Source organism: Amblyraja radiata, chromosome 13, assembly GCF_010909765.2.
Source record: "Amblyraja radiata isolate CabotCenter1 chromosome 13, sAmbRad1.1.pri, whole genome shotgun sequence".
NCBI classification, from domain to species: Eukaryota; Metazoa; Chordata; class Chondrichthyes; order Rajiformes; family Rajidae; genus Amblyraja; species Amblyraja radiata.
The window spans coordinates 60,155,806-60,175,015 of record NC_045968.1 but is presented as its reverse complement, the minus strand read 5'-3'; the positions used below and the strand labels follow the sequence as shown (position 1 = coordinate 60,175,015).

At 45.3% G+C, this 19,210-nt stretch overlaps 1 protein-coding gene across 2 annotated transcripts in view; it reads right to left on the bottom strand.

The window, feature by feature from the left end:
• The window catches only part of clcn2 (chloride voltage-gated channel 2), a 462,683-nt gene that overhangs the window by 24,877 nt on the left and 418,596 nt on the right, over positions 1-19,210 (bottom strand). The window contains exons 19-20 of one of the 2 annotated variants that reach the window (XM_033032183.1): positions 16,220-16,290; positions 11,446-11,499 (exon numbers count right to left, since the gene is read on the bottom strand). In XM_033032183.1, coding sequence (XP_032888074.1) covers positions 11,446-11,499; positions 16,220-16,290 — 125 coding nt within the window. The remainder of the gene's footprint in view (positions 1-11,445; positions 11,500-16,219; positions 16,291-19,210) is intronic. The other variant, XM_033032184.1, reaches the window with a different exon arrangement.

Sequence of the window (19,210 nt, the reverse complement as noted above, 5' to 3'; positions counted from 1 at the left end):
TGTTTTTTATACCTCCAAAAATGTGGACTGTTTAAACCTAATCCAGCATTTGGATCTTCATAAATTCACAAATCACAAGTTATAAGAGTAGAATTAGACGATTCAGCCCATCAAGTCCACTCCGCCATTCTATCATGGCTGATCTCTGCCTCCTAATTAAATTCTCCTGCCTTCTCCCCATAACCCTTGACACCCGTTCTAATCAAGAATTTGTCTATCTGTCTTAAAAAATATTCACTGAATTGGCCTCCACAGCCCTCTGTGGCAATGGGTTCCACCCTCTGACAAGATAAGTTCCACCTCACCTCCTTTCTAAAAGAGCACCCTTTAATTCTGCACACATTCATAACAGCTGGATAATGTCAGGAGGACACTTCAAAGACACCTCTTGCATGATGAAGGTTGGGGGAGGAGCTCCAACACAGTGTGTGAACTTGGAGGAGCTAAAATTCAGCTCATTCATTATCTTGGCCGCAGGGCATAGGAATTGAATTCTAAACAGGAGGAACATAGTGCCATAGCAATGCCACCAATGGTGCGACAGAGGTAGTGGGAATGGGGAGAAGGCAGGAGAATGGGGTTAGGAGGGAGAGATAGATCAGCCATGATTGAATGGCGGAGTAGACTTGATGGGCCGAATGGCCTCTACTTCCTGAGAAGTTTACGGAGAGTCTGATTGTCAAGGAAGACTCTCTCTAACTTCTACAGGTGCACAGTCGAGAGCATACTGACCGGTTGCATCGTGGCTTGGTTCGGCAATTTGAGCGCCCTGGAGAGGAAAAGACTACAAAGGGTAGTAAACACTGCCCAGTCCATCATTGGCTCTGGCCTTCCTTCCATCGAGGGGATTTATCGCAATCGCTGCCTCAAAAAGGCTGGCAGTATCATCAAAGACCCACACCATCCTGGCCACACACTCATCTCCCTGCTACCTTCAGGTAGAAGGTACAGGAGCCTGAAGACTGCAACAACCAGGTTCAGGAATAGCTACTTCCCCACAGCCATCAGGCTATTAAACCTGGCTCGGACAAAACTCTGATTATTAATAACCACTTTCTGTTATTTGCACTTTATCAGTTTATTTATTCATGTGTGTATATATTTATATCATGGTATATGGACACATTTATCTGTTTTGTAGTAAATGCCTACTATTTTCTGTGTGTTTAAGCAAAGCAAGAATTTCATTGTCCTATACAGGGACACATGACAATAAACTCACTTGAACTTGAACTTGAATTCTGCTCCTATTAATTATGACCTCATGACCTTTTCATTGCGTTTAATTTATTATTGAGACGTGTACTGATAATCGATAGTTCAAAGGTCCCTAATGAGGTAGAGTGAGACCTTGTGAGGGAGTCACTCCCAGTGATGGCGGTCAGGGCCACACTCTAGCTAATGGGACTGTTCTGTTGCCTCATAACAGCTGGGAACAACCTGTCCCTGAATCTAGAGGCATGAGTTTTTAAACTTTTGTTCTCCTTGCCTGATGGGAGAGATGGAGGAGATTGGTCCTTGATTATGCTGGCAGCCTTGCCAAGGCAGTGTGAAGTACAGATGGATAGGAGGCTGGTTTGTGTGATGGTCTGAGCTGCGTTCACAACTCTGCAATTTTCTTGCGGTCTCGAATGGCGCTTGATAAGATGCTTTCTACGGTGCAACTGAAGAGGTTGGTTAGGGTTGTTGACCAAAACGTTGCCCGTCCTTTTTCTCCAGAGATGCTGCCTGACCCACTGAATTACTCCAGCACCCTGTGTGTAAAAGCCCCCTTCATCTTCTTCCTACCCCACCCCAACCCCCCTTCCCTGTGTCCCATCTGGACTCCAGCATTTTGTGGCTATCTTTGGTATCAGATGGAATTGCTGTATCTCTGGTTTGCGTGTGGCCTCACTCTGGCATGGGGGAGGCCCAGGAAGGTCAGTGTGGCAACAGGATGAGGAGGTAAAACAGGTAGCAACTGGAAGATCCAACAGGCATCGGTGGAGCATAAATGTTTGACGAAATGATTGCCAAGTCTACGCTTGGACTTGCCAATGTACACGAGTCCACGTCGGAACACTGGATGCAGTAGATGGGATTAGAGGAGGTGCGTGTGGATCTCTCGCTCACCTGGAAGGGCAACTTGGGTCCCTGAGTTGAAGTGAGCGAGGGGGTATAGGGACAGGTGTTATATCTCCTGCTGTTACAGGGGAAAGTACCTGGGGAGGGGATGGTTTGGGTGGGAAGAGATGAGTGAACCGAGGAGTTGCAGAGGGATGGTCCTTATGGAATTGGAAAGGGGTGGAGATGGGAAGATGAGACTTTGGTGATGAGGTCACATTGGAGGTGACGGAAATATCAGAGAATGATGTTGCATGCGAAGGCTAGTTTGGTGAATGGTGAGGACCAGGGGAACTCTATCCTTGTTCTTTCTTGGGTGAGGCATTTATGACCAGTACAGGACGCAAATGGGGGCCCACACCACCCCCTCCCATATACACCCCTCCCCTACCACCACAACCCCCCACTACACCCCCCCTCCCCCCACACCACCCCTCCCCTATAACCCCCCCATCCCCCACACCCCTCCCCTACACCACTCTCTCCCCTACACCCACCCCTTCCCCACCCTCCCCTCACCCGCCCCTCTTCCCCACACTCCCCCCTACCACACACACCCCTACCCCCATCTCCCCCTCTACCCCCACCATCACCCACAACGCAATATGGTGAACTATTGCGTTGGGGGACCAGGCCTCCTGTGTGACTGGGACTCGACTGGGACCCAACGTATCCCACTTAGTCTAGTACATAACTAAAACTCTGATCTTGTTATCTTTCGGTTTGGTGGTCTTTCTATTTGCGCAAAAACAATTTGCGATATCGCTACGATTTTTTGCCAGTTCACTCACCGTTCTCCTGTACTGCGAGTGCACCAAGTTTAGTTTTGATCGGTTGAATGTGGTAAAAGTTAGCAAGGTTTAAAAATCTTAAAAACCGCGCATGTGCAGATCGATCTGTTCTCTTGCCAGTCGGTGCCATGTGGATTAGTCTCTTCCCCTGTCACTCCCCAGGACGGTCCGCCCCTTCCTGCACCATTGCGTCTTTACTGGAGCTGAGGATGGCTGGCGGAGGTTTGCAACCGGACTTTCGGAGGGACCCGAAGCAGCCCCGCCCCCAGCAGTAATCCCACCCCCAGTAGTAGTCCCGCCCCCAGCAGTAATCCCGCCCCCAGTAGTAGTCCCGCCCCCAGCAGCAGCCCTGCCCCAAGCAGCCCAACAGAGCCCCACCCCATGCAGCCCCAAGCAGCAGCCCAGCGTCAGAGAACCATCCCAGTCCAGCCCAGAGTCGGAGATCCAGCCGAGCGTCGGAGACCCAGCCAAGTTGGAGCCGGAGATGTCGCCAAACGGAAAGCGGAGACTCTGATCCCAGGGGAACAGAACGACCAGCACCCGCTGTGAGTCCCCATCGCACCGCCAATTCCAGCCACTACCCCTCTGTTCACCCATGCTGGCTCCTCCCCCCTCCCCGTGATGCCCCCTCTTCCCATGGCTCTTCCCCGATCTTTTCTCCGAGCTCACTCTATCCCCGCCCACACACCCCTCTTCCCCCACAACACCCCCCTTGCCCACACACACACACACACAATCAACCCGCCCATGTAGATTGGTTACCTCTTACTAACCCATTGTAGTGCTTGTTAGTAGAGCTCCACCTACTATGCTGTTTATATTATCAGGAGTCTGCTTACGTAATTTAGTCTGAGTAGCTGCTAGTTACTATTACAACTTGCAAATGAATGCTGTAAGAGTACTTTAATAAATATGTGTTTTACCTTGAGATGTGCACGACTCGACTCATTACATGGTGTGTATGTAAGAGATTAGTATACAAACTTAAAGCACACGGCATTGGGGGTTCAGTATTGATGTGGATAGAGAACTGGCTGGCAAACAGGAAGCAAAGAGTAGGAGTAAACGGGTCCTTTTCACAATGGCAGGCAGTGACTAGTGGGGTACCGCAAGGCTCAGTGCTGGGACCCCAGCTATTTACAATATATATTAATGATCTGGATGAGGGAATTGAAGACAATATCTCCAAGTTTGCGGATGACACTAAGCTGGGGGGGCAGTGTTAGCTGTGAGGAGGATGCTAGGAGACTGCAAGGTGACTTGGATAGGCTGGGTGAGTGGGCAAATGTTTGGCAGATGCAGTATAATGTGGATAAATGTGAGGTTATCCATTTTGGTGGCAAAAACAGGAAAGCAGACTATTATCTAAATGGTGGCCGACTAGGAAAAGGGGAGATGCAGCGAGACCTGGGTGTCATGGTACACCAGTCATTGAAAGTGGGCATGCAGGTGCAGCAGGCAGTGAAGAAAGCGAATGGTATGTTAGCTTTCATAGCAAAAGGATTTGAGTATAGGAGCAGGGAGGTTCTACTGCAGTTGTACAGGGTCTTGGTGAGACCACACCTGGAGTATTGCGTACAGTTTTGGTCTCCAAATCTGAGGAAGGACATTATTGCCATAGAGGGAGTGCAGAGAAGGTTCACCAGACTGATTCCTGGGATGTCAGGACTGTCTTATGAAGAAAGACTGGATAGACTTGGTTTATACTCTCTAGAATTTAGGAGATTGAGAGGGGATCTTATAGAAACTTACAAAATTCTTAAGGGGTTGGACAGGCTAGATGCAGGAAGATTGCTCCCGATGTTGGGGAAGTCCAGGACAAGGGGTCACAGCTTAAGGATAAGGGGGAAATCCTTTAAAACCGAGATGAGAAGAACTTTTTTCACACAGAGAGTGGTGAATCTCTGGAACTCCCTGCCACAGAGGGTAGTCGAGGCCAGTTCATTGGCTATATTTAAGAGGGAGTTAGATGTGGCCCTTGTGGCTAAGGGGATCAGAGGGTATGGAGAGAAGGCAGGTACGGGATACTGAGTTGGATGATCAGCCATGATCATATTGAATGGCGGTGCAGGCTCGAAGGGCCGAATGGCCTACTCCTGCACCTAATTTCTATGTTTCTATGTTTCTATGGTGTCAGAAGTGGGATTGAGTTTGAGTGGAATGTCTTTGGCACGGTCCAGCACCTTCTTCAGGTTGGCGTCGTGCTCTGCCAAGTCATGCCCGTAAACGAGAATGTCATCAACAATGATGGCGCATGGATACCCTGTGTTCCGTGGTGCACTGGAAAACCTCACTGGCAGAGTTGATGCCAAAGGGCATTCTCAGGAATTTGTAACAGCCAAAGGGGATGCCGAACGTAGTAAGGTTGGATGAGTCTGGTCCAGCGGGATATGCCAAAACGAGCTCTTGGCATCCAGAATGGAAAACACGGATGCGTTGCCTATTTGACCAGCAACCTCCTCTACTGATCGCATAGGGTAGTGTGGGCGTTTGATAGCTGTGTTGAGGTCCCTGGGGTTGATGCAGATATGGATTTCTTCCTTGTTTTTCTTTGTAGCAACCACCATAGTTGAAACCCAGTCAGATGGGTTGTAACAATGATGCCTAGGGAGACCATCCGCTGGAGCTCATTGTGTACTGGCATGCGGAACATGATGGGGTGCTCGGACCACAGGAGTGACTTTGGGATCGACGGCAATGTTGTATTTGAGGGTCAGCTTAACAAGCTCATCGTTGAACAGTTCTCTATATTGAGAGAGTATTTGCTGAGTGAGGCCCCCAGCGAGAAAGAGTTGATGGACAGCGTGGCCAAAGTAGACTATGCCTAGATCGTGACATGCATTGATACCAAGCCGAGTTTCAGAATCCCCTCGGATGATATAAAACTTAAGGGTATGAGACTGCGAGTCTATGACGCAGTTTAAATCAGTTTCTAATGGAAATTAATGGAATGTTCTTATCTTGCGAAATCCGACTTCTACCTGGACCTGCTCAATTTAAGGGACATTACCTGCGATCCCATACTGATGTCTTGTCAAACCCGTGCTGCCCTCCCTGTACCCCAGCTGCTTCTTCAGCCACAGGTCCGTTCACCTCCCGTGGTCCAGAAACAACTACAATTGAAGCGTGATGCACCAAAACTGTTTTTTTGACAAGCCACTTAAACCTCTCTCCAGTGGACAGGTTGTTCACCTCCAGACCAACAAGGGCTATGGCCGTCTGGGTCACATCCACAGCCCTGCCAAAGAACCGCGCTCTTACCTGGTAAGCGCGGACGGGGTCATTTACAGACGCAACCGTCAACATCTCCTTCCTGTGAAGGAACCAAGTCCTGTGGCTCTGTATCCAGAGGTCTCGTGTTTTGTATACCCTCCCACTACCGAGCCGACTGCTTAACAACCAGAGACAGTGTCCATGCGGCCACACGGAAACCTTGGGTGGAGCGCAAAGTCTCCAGAGGTTTCCGTTCAGGTTTCCTAAGTGGGACAGGGGCATAAGACTTCAACTGAATTCTAACCTGCTGTGAATTCTAACCTGGTACAAATGTTGTTTCACCCTTGATTCAAATTGACAATTGATTATTTGTTATCATACTAATACTTAGCTACAATTACTGCAAATTGCAGGATGAACTGGCAACTAGCAACATATACCTAAATAATTTGATACAGATTCACCATGATTCAATACAGATTGAGCTATTTTCCATTGGAAGCACCTTGCCACAGGGTATTCATGTTAACTGTCCTTTTAGGTCTATTGTGCCTGACCTGATTTGCTCCGTATGTAGGAAGGAACTGCAGGTGCTGGTTTAAATCGAAGGTAGACACAAAATGCTAGAGTAACTCAGCGGGACAGGCAGCATCTCTGGAGGGAAGGAATGAAGAAGGGTCTATTTGATTGTAACCAAGGAAAGCCAACCCGATCCAAAATAACAAACATACAACGTTATACGTTTTACCGGTGACCTGCGTGGGTTTTCTCCAGGATCTCCGGTTTCCTCCCACACTCCAAAAATGCACACATTTGTAAGTTACGTGGTTTGGTATAATTGTAAATTGTCCCTAGTGTGTTTAGGATAGTATAAGTGTGCGGGGATCACTGGTCGGCATTTATTCAGTGGGCCAAATGGCCTGTTTCCATGCTGTGTCTCTAAACTAAAACTGAAGCAGCACTTGTATACCTGCCCATAACCCATGCCCCTCCATTCATAGAAACATAGGCCATTCAGCCCTTCGAGCCAGCATTGTGATCATGGCTGATCGTCCCCTATCAATAACCCGTGCCTGCCTTCTCCCCATATCCCTTGACTCCACTTGAGCTCTATCTAACTCTCTCTTAAATCCATCCAGTGACTTGGCCTTCACTGCCCTCTGTGGAAGGGAATTCCATAAATTCACAACTCTCTGGGTGAAAAAGTATTTTCTCACCTCTGTCTTAAATGACCTCCCCTTTATTCTAAGACAGTGGTCCCTGGTTCTGGACTCGCCCCACATTGGGAACATTTTTCCTGCATCTAGCTTGTCCAGTCCTTTTATAATTTTATATGTTTCTATAAGATATCCCATATAACAATATAACATATAACAATTACAGCACGGAAACAGGCCATCTCGGCCCTACAAGTCCGTGCCGAACAACTTTTTCCCCTTAGTCCCACCTGCCTGCACTCATACCATAACCCTCCATTCCCTTCTCATCCATATGCCTATCCAATTTATTTTTAAATGATACCAACGAACCTGCCGCCACCACTTCCACTGGAAGCTCATTCCACACCGCTACCACTCTCTGAGTAAAGAAGTTCCCCCTCATGTTACCCCTAAACTTCTGTCCCTTAATTCTGAAGTCATGTCCTCTTGTTTGAATCTTCCCTATTCTCAAAGGGAAAAGCTTGATCACATCAACTCTGTCTATCCCTCTCATCATTTTAAAGACCTCTATCAAGTCCCCCCTTAACCTTCTGCGCTCCAGAGAATAAAGACCTAACTTATTCAACCTATCTCTGTAACTTAGTTGTTGAAACCCAGGCAACATTCTAGTAAATCCCCTCATCCTTCTAAACTCCAGTGAATACAAGCCTAGTCTTTTCAATCCCTCCTCATGTGACAGTCCCACCATCCCAGGGATCAATCTCGTGAACCTACGCTGCACTGCCTCAATCACAAAGATGTCCTTCCTCAAATTAGGAGACCAAAACTGTACACAATACTCTGGATGTGGTCTCACCAGAGCCCTATACAACTGCAGAAGAACCTCTTCACTCCTATACTGAAATCCTCTTGTTATGAAATTCCCTGTGTGTATTCCCTGCATATGCCTATCCAAAAGTCCATTAAACAGCACAAAGTATCATTACAAGACAAAAACATATCTGCTTCAATCACTACCCCTGGCAGTACATTCAAGGCACTCACCAGCTTCTGTACAATAAAAACTAGCTCGGCAAATCTCCTTTAAACATTGGCCCTCCCATCTGAAAGCCATGCCTCTAGCATTTGATTTTTCCATTCTGGGACAAAGATTCTGACTGCCTATGCTAAATATGGATCTCATAATTTTATATACTCCCTGCAAGCTCCGGCGTTCCAGAGAAAACAATCCAAGTCTGTCCAACTTCTCCCTGCAGCTAATATCCCATAAACCAGCATCCCTTCCTAAGCCTCCGCCACCCTTTCCAAAGCCTCCTCATCCTTCCTGTAATGGGGTGAGCAGAATTTCACAACAAAACTCCAAATGTGGCCCAACCAAAGTCATATTAAGTTGCATTATAACTTCCTAACTGTTATACTGAATGCCCCCCACCTATGAAAGCAAGCAAACCATATATCTTCTTTACCTAATTGCAATTATCCAGCCTGTCTTCCTGGATAATCAGGTTCTGTTCTCCATTTGCCAGTTTTCTGGTTGGTAACTACTTCATGGGCCGATTGCTGCAATACTGTGTCCATACCACGGTATCCTAAGCTTCTGGCTAAGAGGCGGTGATTACAAAATCACTGTAGATATCGTGTTTTTCCATTCCTGACATCATCCTATCAAATCTACTTTGTAGCTTACTCATTTGACCAAACTCCTTTTCATATGAATAGTTTCCAGTAGCATTACAGCCATCATGCAGTACAGATTTGGCACTGCCTTTCTGGGGAAGGAGATTGCAACCTTCACGTGGTCCGCCCTGTTTCGACGAATGCAATCAACCCGACGTGCATAATCAAATAAGATCAAATAGACAAGTTGTCCTGCAACTTTAGTCTGTGCACGCCATATAACCATATAACAATTACAGCACGGAAACAGGCCATCTCGACCCCTCTAGTCCGTGCCGAACACATAATCTCCCCTAGTCCCATATACCTGCGCTCAGACCATAACCCTCCATTCCTTTCCCATCCATATAACTATCCAATTTATTTTTAAATGATAAAAACGAACCTGCCTCCACCACCTTAACTGGAAGCTCATTCCACACAGCTACCACTCTCTGAGTAAAGAAGTTCCCCCTCATGTTACCCCTAAACTTCAGTCCCTTAATTCTCAAGTCATGTCCCCTTGTTTGAATCTTCCCTACTCTCAGTGGGAAAAGCTTTTCCACGTCAACTCTGTCTATCCCTCTCATCATTTTAAAAACCTCTATCAAGTCCCCCCTTAACCTTCTGCGCTCCAAAGAATAAAGCCCTAACTTGTTCAACCTTTCTCTGTAACTTAGTTGCTGAAACCCAGGCAACATTCTAGTAAACCATACACAAGAAGAAAAAGACTGCCTTTCTTCCTTTCCACCAATGCCTCTAATCAATCTCTGTCACCCTTTAGTCATTTAATCTCTACAGCCCCCCACAATATCTGAGGTCTCACCTTCTGTCCTATCCTCCCTCTCCCCCACTTTCATTGCATTGTAAAAGTTTCTATTGCCCTTGCTCCTCCTCACTGTCGATGAAACATAGTTGACCTACAATATTAATTATTTTCACTCTCTCTGTGATCTGCTGGGTATTTCTAGTTGTTGCATTTGAGTCCTTGATATTCACCAGCTCCGTGCACGAAGCCACAGAGCAGAAAGGTAACCAGAAGCATTTTAAACCATTGCAGCCGAGATCCGATAGACACTGAAACTCTGCCAGGTAGTTTGCTATTCGCCACATTGTGCAGCATAGTAACAACTTCATTGTAAGAGGTGAAAATGCAACAAAGTAAAATGGACAAGTCCCACTGCCATCAATTACTCTCAATGGTCTATCAAACAATGGCAGAATGAACAGTCCAGGACATGCCGTCTCCATGCCACAGGCAAAGCATGTTTGTGGGCAATGGTCGATAGAAGGCAGTGCAGTAAGTAAGAGCACCAACAGTTCGTCAAATGCAGAATACTTGAATTATGAATGTTGTTTTTCATCAAACCCAAATTAAATCAAAACTGAACAGTAACTGTAAATATATGATTTAGGAAGGGTGGGGGGGGGGGGGGGGGACACATCAGGTACAAATCAGATCAAATAATTGGCAAATTATCAAAACTAGTCATCCTTTGAATGGAATGGATTTGCTTATCATTGATTATTTGCTCATTTGAGCTGGAATCATCAGCTTTTCAACAGACAGCTCTACTGAGGACAGCAGTTATCTCAGCGTTAATGCTGTCCCAGTTGGGCATCTGCCAAAATCACACATCTTGATCATCTTACTGAGCTGAACAGCAGTACTCCTCTTGACAAAATATTGTTGCAGCCCTGTAGCAAGTAGCTCTTTCAAAATGGAAATGATTTTTTATAAGTGTAAGTATTTGTTGAAAAGGTTATCTTATGAGCTCAAAAGAGAATTCTTTGACAGTAGACACAAATACTCCATTCAATTGGGTGTGTTCAGATTGGCTCGCTGGCCTGTTTGAAGGTTCGCATGAAATGCATGACATACCATTATCACTGATCTGATAGAGATTAGCAATCTGACAGCCAATTCCAACAATGCAATGATAATCTATAGCTGCAGTTGCATTTGGAGATTAATCTGCAGTCCCAGGCACTGAGTTGTGTTTTGCAGTATTCATGGCTTTCTCTGTTAGATTTAGAAAAAGTATAACATTTTCCTTTCCCTAACAAACATTAGCTTTTATGCAAAAAAATTATTAAAAAAGGGTAACTATATTGCATTTAAATATTCTGAAACTGACCACATTTGCCTTGAACTTTATGGAAATGGTTAAAAAATTCTACGGATGTTCAATGATTATGCAGATTTTTAGTACACATATCATTCATCTTTATTGGAAGTTTATGAACACATTATAAAGAGGATTTTTTTGGAAGAATTCCACTTGCAAGTTCTGCAGGTGAAACTACTCGAACTGTAAAAAGGTCTCTCTTCCCATCAGAGGATACTGTCTCAAAATTGCTGCCCAACACCGCAGCTGTGTCGAGATATTTCCCTTTCGAGCTCATAAGATAAAATTTAAATGAATTTGCGTGATGTTCTCAGCAAATGAAAATAAATCTGTATTAATTTTGATTGGGTATGCGGTTATATATTGATGATAATGGGTCATCTCCTCACTTACCACTATAGATATTCGTACACGTTTCGGCTTTTTGTGCTCTGATATTGTCTGATTCTTTGATAGAAAGAGGATATGCAGGTTATACATCTCATGCAGCATCGCTAAGGGTGAAGCCTTGTCCTTAAAATTACCGTAACATTTTGTCAAAAAGTGATTTCCTGTAACAGTTAACATTTTCAACTCTTTGCCTCCTCCACCTACCGATCATAATTAAAAGATATATTTTATAATAATCATCTTCAATTGTGCCCAAAAAAGCAGTGGTACTTGGCAGTGACGCATTTACTGACGATTCACGGCACCAGAGGTTATGTCACACGATGAAGGGTGTCACAATACGATCCGTTAGCTGTTCAGCTACAATTTATGAAAGATGACACAAATGGTACAAATATAGCAGCACAGGAGATTTATTATATAATACAAGCACGACACAGTGTAGGAGGAGGTTTGAATGGAGCTTTTCAATTGTCACTCACCAGCTGCCTTCATGCCAAGAAAAGCAGTGCAATTTTAACAAGGCAGCATATTCAACATCACAGTATTTTCAACAATTGGCTTACCATAATCTCTTTATGCTAATAGACGAATGTAAAGCAACGTCATGCAATATGAAGATCTCACTTTATACACTGGAAATGTATTATCTTGTGATTTCAGCATCTCAGTCTCTTAACAACAGCCCCCTTGTTTCTCCAAATCCCATCCATTTTAACACTTCATTTGTGGAGAAACAATGTTTATTCATGAAGTGTATCCAAAGACATGTTATTGCTCTGTGTATACCCAAACTGAATTGTATGCCATATTTATTTCATTCTGAAGAATTACCTTTAGTTTTGCAAAACTGATTAGAATATGGGAGAAATAAAAACATTATGATTATTTCCCCGGTATGTTTAAGGATAGTATATTTCATAAGTGTAGAAAAGTAGAATTAGGCCATTCGGCCCATCAAGTCTACTCCGCCATTCAATCATGGCTGATCTATCTCCCCCTCCTAACCCCATTCTCCTGCCTTCTCACCTTAACCTCTGACACCTATATGACCTGTACGGAACCTTATGACCTGATGTGTGACCTTATGAGTATATTTCAATCATTCTCAGTAAGGTGAGATAAGAACCATTCTTCAAACTCTTGGCTGCGCACATACCACATGGTATCATTCAGTTATCTAATTTCCTTTCAATATCAGTGAGGCTGCAAATCCATTTTGTAACCTGCAGATTACCATGTTTCAAAAGATACCCTAGCTTCCGTATAGTTGGGGACCCACATATAGTTTAGTTTAGTTTATTGTCATGTGTACCAAGGTACGGTGAAAAGCTTTTGTTGCATGCTATCCAGTCAGCGGAAAGACAATACATGATTGCAATTGAGCCATTTGCAGGGTCTAGATACAATACAAGAATAATGTTTAGTGCAGGGTAAAGTCAGTAAAGTCCGATCACAGATAAATCAAGGGTCACAAATGAGGTAGATAATAGTTCAGCACAGCTCTCTGGTTGTGGTAGGATGATTCAGTTGCCTGATAACAGCTGGGAAGAAACTGTCCCTGAATCTGGAGGTGTGTGTTTTCACACTTCTATACCTTTTGCCTGATGGGAGAGGGGAGAAGAGGGAATGGCCAGGGTGCGACTCATCCTTGATTATGCTGCTGGCCTTGCTGAGGCAGCGTGAGGTATAAATGGAGTCAATGGAAGGGAGGTTGGTTTGTGCGATGGTCTGGGCTGCGTCCACAATTCACTGCAATTTCTTGCGGTCTTGGATGGAGCTGTTCCCAAACCAAGTTGCGATGCATACCTCAAACACGCAAGATGATTTTAACTAAAGATCTGAGTCCAGTTTTAATGTAAGCAAATAAAGGACTCAAATGAAGGTCTGAAGAAGGGTCTCGACCTGAAACGTCACCCATTCTTTCTCTCCAGAGATGCTGCCTGTCCCGCTGAGTTACCCCAGCATTTTGTGTCTACCAAAGGACTCAACTAAGCTGGTTCACAGCTCGGGAGTTTGGGGTCACCATCTTCTTTAAGGTGGGTGTCCTAATAACTGATTGCCCCGATGCACTCCCCGTGGGGCTGGTGTCCACATGTCCCTAGATAATCAATGCAACAACCCCTTATCCAACTTTCTCCTGAGCTGAATTCAATCCTTCTCACAATCAACCTGACCATCTCCTTTCACCTCCTCAACTGCACCAACCTCACTGAGATCATATCCACAGCTAAAGACTTCAATGAGGGGGGACCTCATTGAAACTTATCAAATAGCAAAAGCCCAGGATAGAGTGGATGCGGAGAAGATGTTTACACTAGTGGGAGAGTCTCGGACCAGACTATCATATACTCTGAACAAAAGGACGTTCCTTTAGGAAGGAGATGAGGACGATTTTTTTGAGTCAGAGGGTGGTGAATCTGTGGAATTCTTTGCCACAGAAATCTGCGTAGGCCAAACCAATTGATTTTTTTTTAAGGCTGAGATAAATAGATTCTTCATTAGTATGGGTCTCAGAGGTTATGGGGAGAAGGCAGGAGAATGGCGTTAGGAGGGAGAGATAGATCAGCCATGATTGAATGGTGGAGTAGACTTGATGGGTCGAATGGCCTATCACTTATGACCTTATGTTCAGCTTTTCAATTGCCCCATTCATCATCTCTCACTCCCTTCCACTCGCTCCTCAGAACCATCGACTCTTGATCTAAATATTCTTGTCATTTTTCTGAACACCTCTTGCTAACCAAACACCACACCATCACAGCTTCCTTTCCACTGCACATTTGAAACTTTCTTCACAGCAGAATCCGTTTCTACCCATGGTTATCTGATTCCGTCTCACCGAGTCCACTGCATGCAATGGGAGAAAATCATTGCTCAAGGCCAATTCTACTGCACACAACAATTTAGCCCCTGTGGCTGGTTGTGCATCAGTGCCAGGATTCTCACCTCCATCTCTTCACCCCTTCCTGCACTTTCAATCTGAAGAAGGGTCCCGACCCAAAACTTCACCTATCCTTTTTCACAGAGATGCTGATAGACCCATTGAGTTACTCCCACACTTTGTGTCTAACTGTGGGTGTAGGCAGGTTTGAAGTAGACATCAGTCGATATTCTGTCTCCTGTGACGAAGGCAGAGAGATCAGGAAAGGGGAGGGAGGTGTCAGAGAGGGCAGGGTGGAAGTTAGTGGTGATGTTAATAAAGTCCATGAGTTCTGCATGGGTGCAGGAGGTTGTCCCGATGTAGTCGTCAATGTAGCGGAGATAGAGTTCAGGGAATAGGGCCAGTGTATGCCTGGAACAATGACTGTTCGCCATAACCAACAAAAAGCCAGGCAAAGCTGGGGTCCATGCAAGTGCCCATGGCTAGACCTTTAACATGGATAAAGTGAGAGGAGTCAAAAGAGAAGTTGTTGAGGATGAGGGTGAGGATGAGGGTGGGGATGAGGGTGAGGGAGAGTGTCAGTAGAGGGACATTATTTGGCCAGATGTTCAAGGAAGAAGCGGAGGACTTTGAGACCTTCCTGGTGAGGGGTGGAGGTGCAGAGGGATTGGCCGTCCATGGTAAAGATGAGTGAACAGGGGCCGGGAAACTGAAAGGTCCTGAAGTTGAAGGGCTTGTGAGGTGTCTTGGACATAGGTAGGAAGGGATTGGACAGAATCGATGTATGTGGAGATGAGTTCAGTGGGGTAGGAGCAGGCAGAAACAGTGGGTCTGCCAGGGCAGGTGTGTTTGTGGATTTTGGGGAGGGGGTAGTGCGGGGCTGGGGAATGATAAATAGGCAATAGACAATAGATGTAGGAGTAGGCCATGTGGCCCCTCGTGCCAGCACCGTCATTCAATGTGATCATGGCTGATCATCCACAATCAGTAACCCGTTCCTGCCTTCTCCCCATATCCCCTGACCCCGATAAAGATGCAAGCTGTGGAGGACTGTCAGGGAGATAATGGCCTGCTGCGCCTGTCAGGTCATGGTTAAGTGGTAGGTGTGAAGAGGTGTCCAAGAGCTGGCGCCTGGCCTCAGCACGGTAGAGGTCAGCCCTCCCAGATCACGAAGACACCTTCCTTGTGGGATGTTGGGAACGTTGCAGTGAGCGCAGGTCTGTGCATTCAGAGGGAGTGAGATTGGAGAAGGTATGGGAAGTAGCAGAGTCAAGACAGTTGTTGTTTCACCAGGAAATTGGCCGGGGGGGGGGGGGGGGGGGGGGGGGTTAGCTGTCACGTGCGGCGGCTTGTTGGTACTTGTGTAACTCTGTCTCCTCCAACACGTGGTGACACTTGTGTGCTGATTAGGTTGTGTTCAAAACAAAGCTTTTCACTGGACCTGGGAACCCGTGACAATAAAGTATTATTCATTCAATAAAGTATCACTCCCCCTCCCATTCCAAATCCGACCTTTCTGTCCTGGGCCTCCTCCATGGCCAGAGTGAGGACCACCGTAAATTGGAGGAGCAGCACCTCATATTTCGCTTGGGCAGTTTGCACCCCAACGGTACGAACATTGACTTCTCTAATTTCAGGTAGTCCTTACTTTCTCCTCCCCTTCTCAGCTCTCCCTCAGCCCACTGGCTCCACCTCTTCCTTTCTTCTCCCCCCCACCCTCACATCAATCTGAAGAAGGGTTTTGACCCGAAACGTTGCCAATTTCCTTCGCTGCATAGATGCTGCCTCACCCGCTGAGTTTTTCCAGCATTTTTGTCTACCTTTCATTCATTCATTAAATGTGTTTAGAATTGCAAAATGAGTAGGATTGAACAGATGGAGTGTGGTACGTACCTCTCCTGGATCATCCATTGCCTTTACACAGAACAGACTTTTCAGTGCAATTCCTGTTTGATCCAGAGCACCTAAAAAAAGATTAATTAAAAAAATTCCAGTGTTCATCTCAGTACCCACATACTTCAAAATTACATTTTCGAGAACAGGGTGGGTTGTATGGAACAAGCTGCAGAGGAGGTAGTTGAAGCAAGTTTAATAATAGCATTAAAAAGACACTTGGACAGGTACATAGGTAGGAAAGGTTCATAGGGATATGGACAAACATGGACAAATGGGACTAACTTAGCTGGGGCATCTTGGTCGGGATGGACAATTTGGGCTGAAGGGTCTATTTATTCGCCGCATGACTATGAGAACAAGGCGGATGAATCAATCCTGATTTAATTGCCCATCCTTTTCCACAGGGCAGTGGTTTTGATTAAATTCACTCTTTGCATGCTTAGCAGTGGATAAAGTGCAAACTTTTCCGCAGATACATAATACCATGGAATTAACCTACAAACCTGTACGTCTTTGGAGTGTGGGAAGAAACCGGGGATCCGTAGAAAACCCACGCGGTCACGGGGAGAACGTACAAACTCCGTACAGACAGCACCCATAGTCGGGATTGAACCCAGGTCTCTGGTGCTGCAAGTGTCCCAAAGCAGCAACTCTACCACTGTGCCACCGTGCTGCCCGTTGAGCTGTATACTACCAAAATAATGAGGTCTACATTTGGGGAGAACTTAAAACTGATTTATATTCCAAACACATATTATGAACATTCATAAACATTCCCATTAAGGGTATGATTTATGCACTGATAGGGTGGTTCAATATTTGATCTCGAATCAAAGTAGTAAGAGTTATATTTGATCAACATACAGTAACATAAATAGGAAATACATAGGAACCTGAGGGGTAACACTTTTTACACAAAGGGTGGTGGGTTTATGGAACGAGCTGCTGGAGTAGGTAATTGAGGCAGGGACTATCATAATGTTTGAGAAACATTTTGACAGGTACATTGATAGGATATGTATAGAAGAATATGGACCAAACACAGACAGGTGAGATAAGTGTAGATTTCAACTTTAGAGATACAGTGTGGAAAGAGACTCTTCAGACCGAGTCCGCTCCGACCAGCAATCACCCCAGTACACTAATACTATGCTACACACCAGGGACAGTTTACAATTTTTACAAGCAATTAATCTACAAACCTGTATGTCTTTGGTGTGAGGGAGGAAACCGGAGCACCCAGAGAAAGCCCACACGGTCACAAGGAGAACGCACAGTGCATTCAGAAAGTATTCAGCAAAAATTTCTAAACTCCTGTTTTCACTGTTTTATTATTGGGTATTGTGTGTAGATTGATCATTAAAACATTTTTTAAAATCCTTTTTAGAATAAGGCTGGAACGTAACAAAATGTGGAAAAAGTGAATGGGTCTGAATACTTTCTGAATGCACGTATAAACTCCTGACAGACAGCATCCATAGTCAGGATCGAACCCGAGTCTCTGGCGCCACAGTGCCGGCGTAGATGGGGCATATAGGCCAGACATAGGCAAGTTGGGCCGAAGGGCCTGTTTCCACGCTGTATGACTATAGGGCCTGTCTCACTTGGGGATTTTTTTGGCAACTGCCAGCGTCATTGACTGACGTATCAGGGTCGCCGAAAGATTTTGAACATTTTAAAATCCATCGGCGACAAAAAAATGTTGTGACACTTGAGGAGACACCGCGCGTCAATACGTTATCACGCCGCAACTTTTTCGGTGACCTGATACGTCAGTCAATGATGTCGACAGTCGCCAAAAAAATCGCCAAGTGGGACAGGCCCTAATGACTCTATATGTAAACGATGGGAGTTCTCAAAGTGGACGATTCAGTGAGCAGTTACTGAGTGAAGGGTGAATACTACAGAACCTGGAGCATAATCCAGCAAGTTGCCTGGGCAACGGATGTGGTGTCAAAGAAATGGAGGACAACAAATGTGACAACTTGCTCAAAAGGCAGGAAAGGGGTAATCTCATTAATGAAAGGATTAAGGCAGTCTCTTATTAACACAGGAATTCTTATAGGGAAATATTGTGGGACAAAATAAATCGGCTTTTGTAAATGCGAGATGCTAATTAATGTAAATCAGCATAATTATCTGTACAAACATTCTGTTGGATTTGCTTGATTGAGTTCTTTGGTGAGGGGGCCTCGAGGAAAGATGATGCTAATATGGCAGGATTCATTGCTGGGTCATACTTGCTGTTTAGAAAGAGGTTGGAAGCTGCCTTTGTGGAAAACCTTCAGCCTGTGGAGTAAATAACGTCCACAGTCCAGTTGAACAAGGAGTTCTAGCATTTAGACCTCTTTTCATGATGGTAGAGATTGAAATTCAGGAGAAAGTTGAGGCACGAGACTACCATGTTTTTGTATGATCAGTCTGAAGAAGGGTCTCGACCCGAAACGTCACCCATTGCTTGTCTCCAGAGATACTGCCTGTCCCGCTGAGTTACTCTAGCAATTTGTGTCCATCTTCAGTTTAAACCAGCATCTGCAGTTCCTTCCTACACACCATGTTTTGTTTTATGTCTGGTCTCACCTGGAGGTCCCTGGATATCTGGGCTGGGGGAAGAGATTATTAGGGTCTTTGGAAGCAGTACCAATCAGGCAGGTTGTGTTAGACTATAGACAATAGGTGCAGGAGTAGGCCATTTGCCCCTTCCAGCTATGTTATCCTGGATTGTACGGCTCTGGAGAGCTGTTGGAGTTCCATTCTTCCAGACAATGAAAATTATTCCATCTTACAGTTGATGTGCCTTGAGGTCCTGTCACAAAAGCAAGTAAGGCAAAGCACCAGGTAGACTTGTGAATCATTTTCATAGCCATCTGTTCCTCCTTCAGTTAAGAACCTAGTGAGCACCTTAACAAAACGTAAACAGAACTAGATGTAATAAAAGTCAATCTGGGATGGTTACTAAAGTCAGTAATTGTAATCTGGACTGAAAAT